Source organism: Phoxinus phoxinus, assembly GCF_949152265.1.
Source record: "Phoxinus phoxinus genome assembly, chromosome: 22".
NCBI classification, from domain to species: Eukaryota; Metazoa; Chordata; class Actinopteri; order Cypriniformes; family Leuciscidae; genus Phoxinus; species Phoxinus phoxinus.
In genome coordinates, this window is record NC_136897.1 from 29,186,043 (window position 1) to 29,198,542 (window position 12,500).

Consider the following 12,500-nt stretch of genomic DNA (forward strand, 5'->3'; position numbering starts at 1 on the left):
GCGCTCAGACCTGCAGGGCATTGTGGGTAAGTGATGGTGATGCCGTATGTGCGCGAGCGCCTCTGCGGGAGAAACTCCTCCACCTCCATCCCATCATGACGCTCCATAGCAACCACCGCTTCCCTAGCAACAAAACAACAACACACGGAATCACAATCAGAAATGACTTCACATTTATTACTATAAAGCTGTTGCTGTCCATGTGACGTCTGGGGCTCGGCGAACACGGCACGCTCACTGCTTTAGTGTCCTCATCAGGGTGCTACGAAACTTGGTAAAGGTTTTGGCATTTGCTGTGTGAACACACACAGTCACGGACATGATTTGCAGGTTTAATGGTCCTGTACACAACAGTCACACTCGACGAGTTCCTCTAGTGGAGGCGTTCGGTACTGCAGCCGATCAACATCTCACGGAGAGCTCACTTACTGACATATCAACCTCACATCTAGAACACAACTTTAGATTTATGGCTTCAATTTTCTCATGTTTTAGAGTAAAACGTGTTTTTGAAAAAATTTGAAATTTTTCATAACAATAAACGTCAAAATTCTGTTACTTTTTTAAGTTCACTTTTTCATTGTTTTCTCTTCAGCAATAATCTGCCGAGTGTCGACTTTGAAGAGATCAAACTTCAGTCTGTCGCTCTGAAGCGTTCAAGATTGACCAGTTTAAGCTGGAAATGAAATGTTCAGGTTTAAAAAGTGAATAAATGGATTATAAATACAGCGTAAATATAATTTAGTACCATAAAATCTCCTAAAAATGTAAAATATTAAATAAAAAACATTATCGAACTAAAATATAGTACATTGATTTAATTGAAATAAGATAAAATGTTGGTAATTTTCGTCCGACGCGCGGAGAGCGCAGAGGCTAACGGCCTCATTATGCTTCTGCGTCAGCTCTACGTCACTGCTGCGGCGGCGCGGCCGCTTCATGGTTCTGCGTCAGCTCTACGTCACTGCTGCGGCGGCGCGGCCGCTTCATGGTTCTGCGTCAGCTCTACGTCACTGCTGCGGCGGCGCGGCCGCTTCATGGTTCTGCGTCAGCTCTACGTCACTGCTGCGGCGGCGCGGCCGCTTCATGCTTCTGCGTCAGCTCTACGTCACTGCTGCGGCGGCGCGGCCGCTTCATGCTTCTGCGTCAGCTCTACGTCACTGCTACGGCGGCGCGGCCGCTTCATGGTTCTGCGTCAGCTCTACGTCACTGCTACGGCGGCGCGGCCGCTTCATGGTTCTGCGTCAGCTCTACGTCACTGCTACGGCGGCGCGGCCGCTTCATGGTTCTGCGTCAGCTCTACGTCACTGCTGCGGCGGCGCGGCCGCTTCATGCTTCTGCGTCAGCTCTACGTCACTGCTGCGGCGGCGCGGCCGCTTCATGGTTCTGCGTCAGCTCTACGTCACTGCTGCGGCGGCGCGGCCGCTTCATGGTTCTGCGTCAGCTCTATGTCACTGCTGCGGCGGCGCGGCCGCTTCATGCTTCTGCGTCAGCTCTACGTCACTGCTACGGCGGCGCGGCCGCTTCATGCTTCTGCGTCAGCTCTACGTCACTGCTACGGCGGCGCGGCCGCTTCATGCTTCTGCGTCAGCTCTACGTCACTGCTGCGGCGGCGCGGCCGCTTCATGCTTCTGCGTCAGCTCTACGTCACTGCTGCGGCGGCGCGGCCGCTTCATGGTTCTGCGTCAGCTCTACGTCACTGCTACGGCGGCGCGGCCGCTTCATGGTTCTGCGTCAGCTCTACGTCACTGCTACGGCGGCGCGGCCGCTTCATGGTTCTGCGTCAGCTCTACGTCACTGCTGCGGCGGCGCGGCCGCTTCATGGTTCTGCGTCAGCTCTACGTCACTGCTGCGGCGGCGCGGCCGCTTCATGGTTCTGCGTCAGCTCTACGTCACTGCTGCGGCGGCGCGGCCGCTTCATGCTTCTGCGTCAGCTCTACGTCACTGCTACGGCGGCGCGGCCGCTTCATGGTTCTGCGTCAGCTCTACGTCACTGCTACGGCGGCGCGGCCGCTTCATGGTTCTGCGTCAGCTCTACGTCACTGCTGCGGCGGCGCGGCCGCTTCATGCTTCTGCGTCAGCTCTACGTCACTGCTGCGGCGGCGCGGCCGCTTCATGCTTCTGCGTCAGCTCTACGTCACTGCTACGGCGGCGCGGCCGCTTCATGGTTCTGCGTCAGCTCTACGTCACTGCTGCGGCGGCGCGGCCGCTTCATGGTTCTGCGTCAGCTCTACGTCACTGCTGCGGCGGCGCGGCCGCTTCATGCTTCTGCGTCAGCTCTACGTCACTGCTGCGGCGGCGCGGCCGCTTCATGCTTCTGCGTCAGCTCTACGTCACTGCTACGGCGGCGCGGCCGCTTCATGCTTCTGCGTCAGCTCTACGTCACTGCTACGGCGGCGCGGCCGCTTCATGCTTCTGCGTCAGCTCTACGTCACTGCTACGGCGGCGCGGCCGCTTCATGGTTCTGCGTCAGCTCTACGTCACTGCTGCGGCGGCGCGGCCGCTTCATGGTTCTGCGTCAGCTCTACGTCACTGCTGCGGCGGCGCGGCCGCTTCATGGTTCTGCGTCAGCTCTACGTCACTGCTACGGCGGCGCGGCCGCTTCATGGTTCTGCGTCAGCTCTACGTCACTGCTGCGGCGGCGCGGCCGCTTCATGGTTCTGCGTCAGCTCTACGTCACTGCTGCGGCGGCGCGGCCGCTTCATGCTTCTGCGTCAGCTCTACGTCACTGCTACGGCGGCGCGGCCGCTTCATGGTTCTGCGTCAGCTCTACGTCACTGCTACGGCGGCGCGGCCGCTTCATGGTTCTGCGTCAGCTCTACGTCACTGCTACGGCGGCGCGGCCGCTTCATGGTTCTGCGTCAGCTCTACGTCACTGCTACGGCGGCGCGGCCGCTTCATGGTTCTGCGTCAGCTCTACGTCACTGCTACGGCGGCGCGGCCGCTTCATGGTTCTGCGTCAGCTCTACGTCACTGCTACGGCGGCGCGGCCGTTTCATGCTTCTGCGTCGGGTTGCGTTTCACCGCCAGAACGCCGGGGGGGTGTGGTTCGCGAATCTCTTCGCTAGTTTGTTTTGGTTCCGCGAAAGAGAGAGAGTGTTGTAGCAGCCGGAGCTAATCGACGTTGAACAACAAATGATTTTATTGCAAATGTTTAATTGCAGCAGGAAAAGAAGACGTCGTTGAACACAAACAGTGCAGTGGTCACTTTAAAAATGGCGGTATAGCGGGAGGGGGAAACCGGGAAAGCTAAACTCCGGAAATGATGTATAATCTGACCAATCACAGCCCTTGCAGTCCGTGCCGCCTCGACGCGTAGTTAACATTTTTTGGAGGAGCACGTCGAGCTACGGCGGGGGGTCGGAGAGGCGTTCGTGGAGACGGAGGAGGGGGAGGAGGGGGGGGGGGGGGGGTACGCCGTCGACTCGACGCAGAAGCATAAACAGGCTTGACGGCCGTCGTACTGTACAGCCGGTGGTTCAGGACACTCAGTGAATCGCTTGAGTGACTCCTGAAAAGAACTGGTTCGTAGGAGTCGTTTGTCAGTGAACCGAACCTCCTCCAGTCGGTGTAGTAGAGCTTCGAGCCGTAGGACACGATGGAGAACGGGTACTGGACCCCTTCAGCCAGTTTCTGCCGGACACCAGAGACCGGGTCCACACACTCCACTCGCCGGGTGCCTGAGACACACACACACACACACACACACAGCTGTAACAACCGTACACAGGATTCACAATCTAACGCTGAGCTGCGGATCAAATACAACACTGGCTGCATTCCAAACCGCATACTTCCCTACTATTTAGTATGGGAAAAAGAGTAGGCGAGCGAAAAAGTATGTATGAATCCAAAAGAGTAGGCGAGAATTACCTGGGTGACGTACTAATTATCGCGAGATTCGGACTTAAGTGCGTTCCAATATGCCTACTTTCCTACTATATAGTAGGCGAAAACAGTACGTGAAGGAAGCAGTACGTTCCAAACATCAGTATTCATAAAAGAGTAGGCGAGAAGTTCCCGGATGGCTTACTGCTTCCAGCCAGATTTTTGAGTGCTCAACCGGTGGATACTCTTCTATCCCAGGAGGCCACGCGAGGGGATACGTCATTATCAAACATCACGGAGATCAGCGACGCGCGGGGTTTCAAATGTGAGTAAACACGGTTCCTTGTGTTAAAATTGCATGTGTTAAACTACTATAGAGTAAACGTTTTAACTGTTGAAGGTGTAAAGGAGTTAGACAGTATAGTATGATTGTGATTTGGCTGTAAAAACACGTTTATGTATAACGTTAGCTCTAGCTGACAGGAGCTCCAGTAAGGACACGTAAGTTACGTCTCTAACGTGGATTTACATAAACCATAAACATCTTAAAGACGCTTATTTTAAACGTCTATTTACATCTGACAGGAACATATTTTATAAGTATTGCAGAAGAGCACATCACAACATGAAATATACATCTGAGTGATATGTGTGCTATTATGTAGAACATATCTATAAAGTAACTAAACATAAGTTATCTATTTTATTTGTCCATTAGTACTGTTGATAAATTGAGGAACATGTATGTTGGATAAAAAGTTAAAACAACCTCAACATGTAAATGTAGTGTTGAGCTCATAAATCACAGAGGTTATGGGAGTCTTGTCTGGATGTTGCAGGGACAGAAGAACAGATGTGGGTTTATCCGGTGGAGAGAGGCTCATGAAGCTGAAGGCTGTCATCAAAGGCTTTGAGTGAGTATACTACAGAAATTAATAATAATTTAAATATTAAGTTGTAGTTTATTTTAATTATTGTAATTTCAAACAGAGCTATTACAGCACCTTTCTGATTCTTGATTTCTGTGCATTTGCTGCACAGCTGTTGTGGTGGAGCAGGACCTGCAAGGAAAGATGATGGCGGCATTTGTGGAAAAAAAGCGTTCTTGTCTGCTAAATAATACTGAAATCAAATGACATTGTGCTGTTAAAACTACTGCTTTTGTGTTATGTTTGTGCATTTTTGTAGGATTTCAGCAGACTGGTGTGAGCACTGAGGATGAGGAGCACAGAGCTGAATCCTGGAGATCGTGCCATGGACGAGACCCTCCATCACTCCACCGGCCCTTATTGCCTCAGATTGTGAAGCACAACACATCACGCAACAACCTCCGGCACTCCGGCACGGCTCACCTCCGGCGGTCGGCTGGGTCATCAGAATGAAGCCGCAGAATGGGAACCGCTGTGTTGAGATGGCAGTAGATGTGGTTCAGTGCCTGTAGTCTACATACATGATTGTAGTTTGAATAAAGCTTTGTTTCATGTGTTGACTTGCATTTGTTTATTGTGTGATGGTGACTTTCATTCATTCATTTACTCATTTATTAATATTTATCATTGTTGTCAGTAAATCAAATATCATTATTTAATTAATTGTTTGAATGAAAATGTAGATATGTTCACAATATACACATCTAGAGTGTATTCATGCATAGCTATGTCATATGACATACATTACATTTTGTTTGTTTTATTGATTTTTTTCAGTAAAAAGTAATATAATTAAGTATCGGTCAGTATTTGTCACGGTAAGCCACTTTTGCTTGTGGATGAAAATGTTTGGATATAAAATAAAGAAATTAACAACATATTCAAGAGATGACAATTTTGGGATTTCGTAATAAAAATAAATAATATCGTTCAGGATAAAACGGTGGGTCACATAAGTAGGGTTAAATATAAGAACTTAAATCAACCCTAAATGTATTCTCAAAATAAATGGGCAGCAGTTTCTTTAAAAAGACCATAAAATGAGCAAGTGTAATCAATATCAAGATATTTACAGATAGATGAATTAAACGTGTCGTTCAAATCTTTTAAGTTGTTGCACTTGTGATAACGCGTCGTAGGTCACATGATAACGTCAACATGGCAGATGTCCGGTTCGCATTCATACTTAACGAGATTTGGCTATAAAGTACCTACTCTTTTAGCGCTCGTTAAGTAAGTACTTATTGAAATTAAGTACCTACTCATTGAGTATGCGGTTTGGAATGCAGCCACTGACTCATTTTTAAACAGAAACAGTCAATATAACCACTTACTGAAAAAAAAAATCTTAAAAATGCCAAACAAAAGTAAAAAAATAAATTATATATACATATAAAAAATCAATATAAGCCACTTACTGAAAAATTATTTAACCATTAAAAAAAATTCTAATTAAAATAAATAATTAAAAAATAAAAACAATAAAAATAAGCCACTTACAAAAAAATTATGAAATCATAAAAATGTAAAAAAATAATAATAATTTAAAATATATCAAAATAAAAATGACTAAAAAGTAATAAAAAATTTAATGAATCACGATAAAAAATTTGACAAAAAAGTCAATAAAAATTTACAATAAAAAGTCAAAATAAAACGCCAAATAAAAATGTAATCATATATTTTTTTATAATTTAAAAATAAAACTAAAAAGTAATAAAAAAAAAAAATGAATAATTTTGAAACAAAATGATCTATATAAACCACTTACTAAAAAAAATGAAATCATAAAAATGTCACATTAAAATAAATAAATAATTTTACAATAAACAGTAAAAATAAAACAGCTAATAAAATGTAATCATAAAAATTTAAAAAAAAATATATAAATTAAACAATCCAAATAAAACTAACTAAAAAGTAATAAAAAAATGAAATGAAAAAAATAAAAATAAATAAATAAATAAGCCATTTGGTAAATTCAGAAAAAAAGTCTAATTAAAAATAAATAAATAAATAATGTTACAATATAAACAGTCAAAATAAAATACCTAATGAAAATAAATCATAAAAATAAAAAAAAATAAAAAATAAAACGATCAAAATACAACTTTTAATTAAAAAATTAAATAACTAATTTTAAAACAAAAAAGACAAAGCTAATCCGCTGAATAATGAGTAAAATCATAAAAAAAAGTCCAAATTAAAAAAGAATAATTGTAATAAATGTATGAATCGGTTCCTAAACCCCCGGAGCGGAGTTAATCTGGAGAAGAGTCCTGACCTGCATCGGCCCAGCATAGCTGGCGGGTCTGGGGGTCAAAGGTCAGTCCGTTGGGCAGCGAGAGGCCGTCCTGCACCAGAACCGTCCTGCCGGAGCCGTCCACACTGGAGCGCTCGATCTTCGGCCCGTCCCGGTCCCAGTCGGCCCAGTACAGGAGTCTGCAGACGGGGCAGAGTCAGTGTGGGCCACACACACACACACACACCGGCGACATCACACGCACCCGTGGGCGGGGTCAGCGATGATTGGTCGAGGGTTGATGAGGTCACTGTCGAAGAGCACGCGGCGCTGACTGCCGTCTAAGCGGGACGCCTCGATGCGGTCCAGAACCGAGTCGGTCCAGAACATGTTCCTGGACACGTGATCGATGGCGATTCCTTCAGGACTGCCCAGATCTGCTCACACACACACACACAAACATTTTTAATTAACATAAATCTTTTTTTAAAATGTATTAAATCATAATAATGCAGTTAAAGTATATATATTTTTAAATACAAAAATCTAAATAAAACAATTATTAAAATTAAAATTTATAAATATTTTTTTAAAATAAAACAAAAAAATTATGAAATCATAATAATGCAGTTAAAATGTCATTTAAAAAATAAAACGTTCTAATTTTTTTTAATTATTTTTTAAAATAAATCTTAAAAATAAAAATAAAACACTTTCTAAAAATGATTTCAATAAAAATTTGAATTAAAATAAATATTTTTAAAAAATCTAAATTAAACTTGCTAAAAATGATTATAATAAAATTTTTAATTAAAATAAATATTTTTAAAAAATCTAAATAAAACACTTACTAAAAAAAATAAAAAAAATAAAAAAATTAAATCCCCAAATCGTCAAATAAAATATATGAATCATTTAAAAATAAAAGCAGATAAAATGCTTACTAAAAATTGTTTTATATTTTATTTGTTAATGAATTGTGTAGTTAAATTATTGAAATATTAACTTATAATATTAACTTGAAATTAAACTCTCAGCGGTCTGTCAGATCATGTGACATGAGGACTGTAAAGCACCTCTGCTGATGATGACGCTGGTCTGGCCGCCCTTCATCTCGGCTCGACTGATGGACGGTTGAGTGATGTCAGACCAGTAGATCATGTGATCCACACAGTCAAACGCCACAGCGATCACCACTCTACCCTGAACACACACACACACACACACACACACGTCAGAATCATCATGTATAGTTCAACACACGCCGGTAACTAAAGTCTTCATGGTGAATAATGGGTTCAAATGGAGCAAAATATGAAGAGAAGAATAAACAAGTGAATAAATGTGATGAAGAGAACCACAAGCCGGCGGCGCTCCAGCTGCAGAATCACACACACACACACACACAGACACATCATCTGGTGTTTATGAGGTTCTGCGGCTGGAATGTGTCGCTCTGACCTCTGACCTCTGACCCTAACACAATACACTTCACTCGCTTCCTAATATCTGAACGTTTGTAAACCAGGAAACGTTGACAGGAGAAGAGACATGACTGTCCGTCAGGATATCAGGCAGACTGACTCCTCTGTGGTCACTACACACACTTCCTGCGGTGAGGAGTGAGGAGCCGGATTCATATCTTTATTAGGATAAACCCTTGAGATGCATCATCTCGTTTTCAAGGGGGTCCTAAAGTACATCCATCGCAAAAGAACAATGATGAAATAAACAAAAGTACAATTATACATATTGGACAAACAAATACATACAGAACCATAAACACACACAATAATAATAATAATAAAAAAATATATAAAAAAATAACAATAATATTAACCGAAATATACCGAACTTTACAACCACTAGATCAAATTGGCAGAAATACATTTGAAATTGAATGTATAAAGTATATATATATATATATATATATATATATATGTATTTGATATACAGTACATATACACAAAATAATAATACAATTAATTTAAATATAAAATTCACATTGAGTCAGCATCATACATTACAAGAGCAGTCCATCAGAAAGTAAGAAGACGAGGTGTGGTAAACCTCCCGAATGAAGTGATGATCTGATATCGGAAGGTTCCAGTCTGAGCATAACAGCTCTTCTGTGTTCTCGGCTCGGGGGCCGAAGGATAAAGCGGAGCGCCTCTAATCCTCAGTTGAAGTAATAGGAACAAAATACTGTTTTAAATAAAACGGGTAATTGAAATGGATACATTTGAATATTAGTTGAAGCCAGTGGATTTGTCTTCTTATGTTTAAAGATGGTCACTTCAGGGCATAATACATTGATGATGCGTGAGAAGGGCATCAGGGGCAGATCTGCACAGTCTGACATCAGCGGGTTTGAGACGAGAAAGGTCCGATCTCACAGAGTTTAGGTAAACAACATCACAATAGTCAAACATCGGAAGTATAAGTTGAGAGGCGAGTTTCCTGCGCACACTATAAGTGAAGCAGTTACGAGATCGATATAAAACATTAATTCCATAATTGACTTTACGTGAGATATGACCAATATGAATTTTGAAAGAAAGCTCAGAATCTAGTCATACACCAAGATATTTAAATCTTTCAACTTGAGGCAGAGGAGTACCGTCAGAACAGGTTATTATACAAGAATTGGTTTCAGATTTGAGTTTTTGTCTGGTACCAAAAATCATGAGATATGTTTTAGTTTTGTTGAGCAATAATTTGTTATGAAAAAGCCAATCCTGTAAAAAAAATGTGTGGAATTTGTGGAAGATCATGTTTAGATGTATATAAAACGGTGTCAACGGCATAAAGTTGAGCACAACAGTTATTAAGAATTGATGGTAAGTTATTAACGTAAATAGAAAAAAGGAGTGGTCCCGAAGTTGAGCCCTGGGGCACACCGCTTTGCTGAGTTAGCAGATTAGATTTATTTCCATGTAGGATTACACGTTGTTTTCTATTATGGAGGTATGCACTAAACCACAATACTGCGTTTTTAGACAGGCCAGTAGCGTAGAGCGTATCTAAAGAAGACAGTGATCAACAAGGTCAAAGGCTTTAGTCAAGTCAATAAATATAGTAAGTTCCCCATTATCTGCAGCAGAGAAGACGTCACTGGTGAGTTTAAGAAGGGCGGTGAGACCTACAGCCCGATTGAAATGGTGATAATATATTGTTTGCACTAAGAAAGTGTGAGAGTTGATTATAAATTAGTTTTTCAAACACTTTAGCAATAGAACATATAATAGATATGGGTCTGTAACTGTTAAGATCTAGTACATCTCCTCTGGAGCGACACACACCGACACACACTGATCCTGTGGGAGTTTCCCGCCAGAGACATAAATCCTGCGGTGTGTGTCGCTCAAGTGTGTGTCGCTGGAGCGTGTGTCGCTCAAGAGTGTGTCGCTCAAGTGTGTGTCGCTCAAGAGTGTGTCGCTCAAGTGTGTGTCGCTGGAGTGTGTGTCGCTCAAGAGTGTGTCGCTCAAGTGTGTGTCGCTGGAGTGTGTGTCGCTCAAGTGTGTGTCGCTGGAGTGTGTGTCGCTCAAGTGTGTGTCGCTGGAGTGTGTGTCGCTCAAGTGTGTGTCGCTGGAGTGTGTGTCGCTCAAGTGTGTGTCGCTGGAGTGAGTTTACTTGCTTTGGAAAGGGGGAGAGTGTGTGTGTGTACCGATTTTGTGTGTGTGTGTGTGTGACTCACGGGCACGTGCAGCAGCGTTCGGGCCTCGGCTCTACTCATGTGACCGCCGTCCAATGGGAGGAGCTCGATCCGGCCGCTCTGGGCGAATAAGATGTTTGCTCCGGGAGTAAGAGGGATGATGTCAGACCTGGGGGTGGGGCCAATGAGGGGCGGAGCCACATTGTGTTCAATGCCTATGGAAAGAGGGAGGGGCTTAAATACGTGTGTCTTTACCGAGCGGCTCCTGCCCGTCTCTCTTCAGTCCAGCACTGAGACTCACACTGCAGTTCCTCCACTGGCCACTAGAGATTACACTGCAGTTCCTCCACTGGCCACTAGAGACTCACACTGCAGTTCCTCCACTGGCCACTAGAGATTACACTGCAGTTCCTCCACTGGCCACTAGAGATTACACTGCAGTTCCTCCACTGGCCACTAGAGCGGCGGCAGAGACTCAGTCCCATAGACCCGCATGTTAATCTCCTCAACTCTACAGCAGAACACACATGTTCACAGTCTGGAGCAGAGAGTGGGTTTGCTCTATAAAGCTGATCTTGCCCTTCATGACGACTGTGAGGGAGTGAATGTTTCATAACTCATCCGTTTAAATGATATTAAGCCTTAAAGTTCTGCATAATGAAGGGCGTGGCCACTTGAGTGACAGGTGGACTGCCGCTGATGTCACTACTAGCGTTTGTCTGCCAACGAGTGACGTCACGCACACTACACACAGTTTTTTTTTATTATTTTAGTATTTACAGTCTCTTTACAGTACGGGTTAAACTGAACCAAAGTGAATTCTAAATCAGTGATTAAGTTCAGACTATGCAGTGGTGTGTGTTCTGGGCTCTTACACATGTGTGTGCGGCCCGGCTGTGTTCTGGACCCGCGGATCTCCTGCCCGTACGGGTCCACACACCAGCACTGGCCGAGGCCGGCGTGGCACTGCAGCGGGTCGTAGGCCCCGGACCCGTCACAGGACGGCACGTACTGACCCGTGGAAGAGTCCGACTCCAGCACTGCTACCCGGTGCCGCTCACACACCGTCGGCTCGCCGTCTGCAACACACACACACACACACACACACACTGCTCTCTCTGATCATGTGACACACTGCAGGTTTCCCTGTTCTGTGCGAGACGCGGCCGGTTCTGCCTGTCTGGGTTTTGGGGCCCGGGGCCTTTAGGAAGTGGATCTGGGGACGTCTGGTGCTGATGACCCGTGTGATCGGCGTACACACACACACACACACACACACACACACACACACACACACACAGACACAGACACAGACACAGACACACACACAGACACAGACACAGACACAGACACAGACACAGACACACACACAGACACACACAGACACACACACACACACACACACACACACACACACACACACACACACAGACACACACACACAGACACACACACACACACACACACACACACACACACGGCTCTGAGAACAGGAACGGTCTCATGTGCTGTGACTTCAAAGGCAAACGGACTCTTATATGTTTCTTGTCTTATAGTGAATGATTCATTAATTTAGTTTATTAATTATTTGTATTTATTCTTTCTGTATTATTTTATCATTTTAATATTTATTTTAATACAAAAAATTAAATTAAAATTGTCTCTGATGCATACGGAAGAGGATTGGGGCCAAGAATAATAAAATAATAAAACCATCTCGAGATCAAAGTCATTATAATGTGAGATTAAACTCACTAAATTTCAAGAGAAAAAAGTTTAAATAAAATGTTGAGAATAAAGTTGTTGTGTTTCGAGAAAAAAGTCATTAAATTTCCAGAAAAAAAAG

The 12,500-nt window shown here is 44.0% G+C and overlaps 1 protein-coding gene across 3 annotated transcripts in view; it reads right to left on the minus strand.

Moving 5' to 3' along the window:
* Positions 1–12,500, minus strand: part of LOC306990380 (nidogen-1-like) — a 46,566-nt gene that overhangs the window by 146 nt on the left and 33,920 nt on the right. For all 3 annotated transcript variants that reach the window (XM_079597145.1, XM_079597144.1, XM_079597146.1), the window contains exons 14-20: positions 11,530–11,733; positions 10,697–10,869; positions 8,076–8,202; positions 7,265–7,436; positions 7,042–7,199; positions 3,557–3,680; positions 1–123 (exon numbers count right to left, since the gene is read on the minus strand). The exon at positions 1–123 is cut by the window's left edge and continues 146 nt beyond it. In XM_079597145.1, coding sequence (XP_079453271.1) covers positions 1–123; positions 3,557–3,680; positions 7,042–7,199; positions 7,265–7,436; positions 8,076–8,202; positions 10,697–10,869; positions 11,530–11,733 — 1,081 coding nt within the window. The remainder of the gene's footprint in view (positions 124–3,556; positions 3,681–7,041; positions 7,200–7,264; positions 7,437–8,075; positions 8,203–10,696; positions 10,870–11,529; positions 11,734–12,500) is intronic.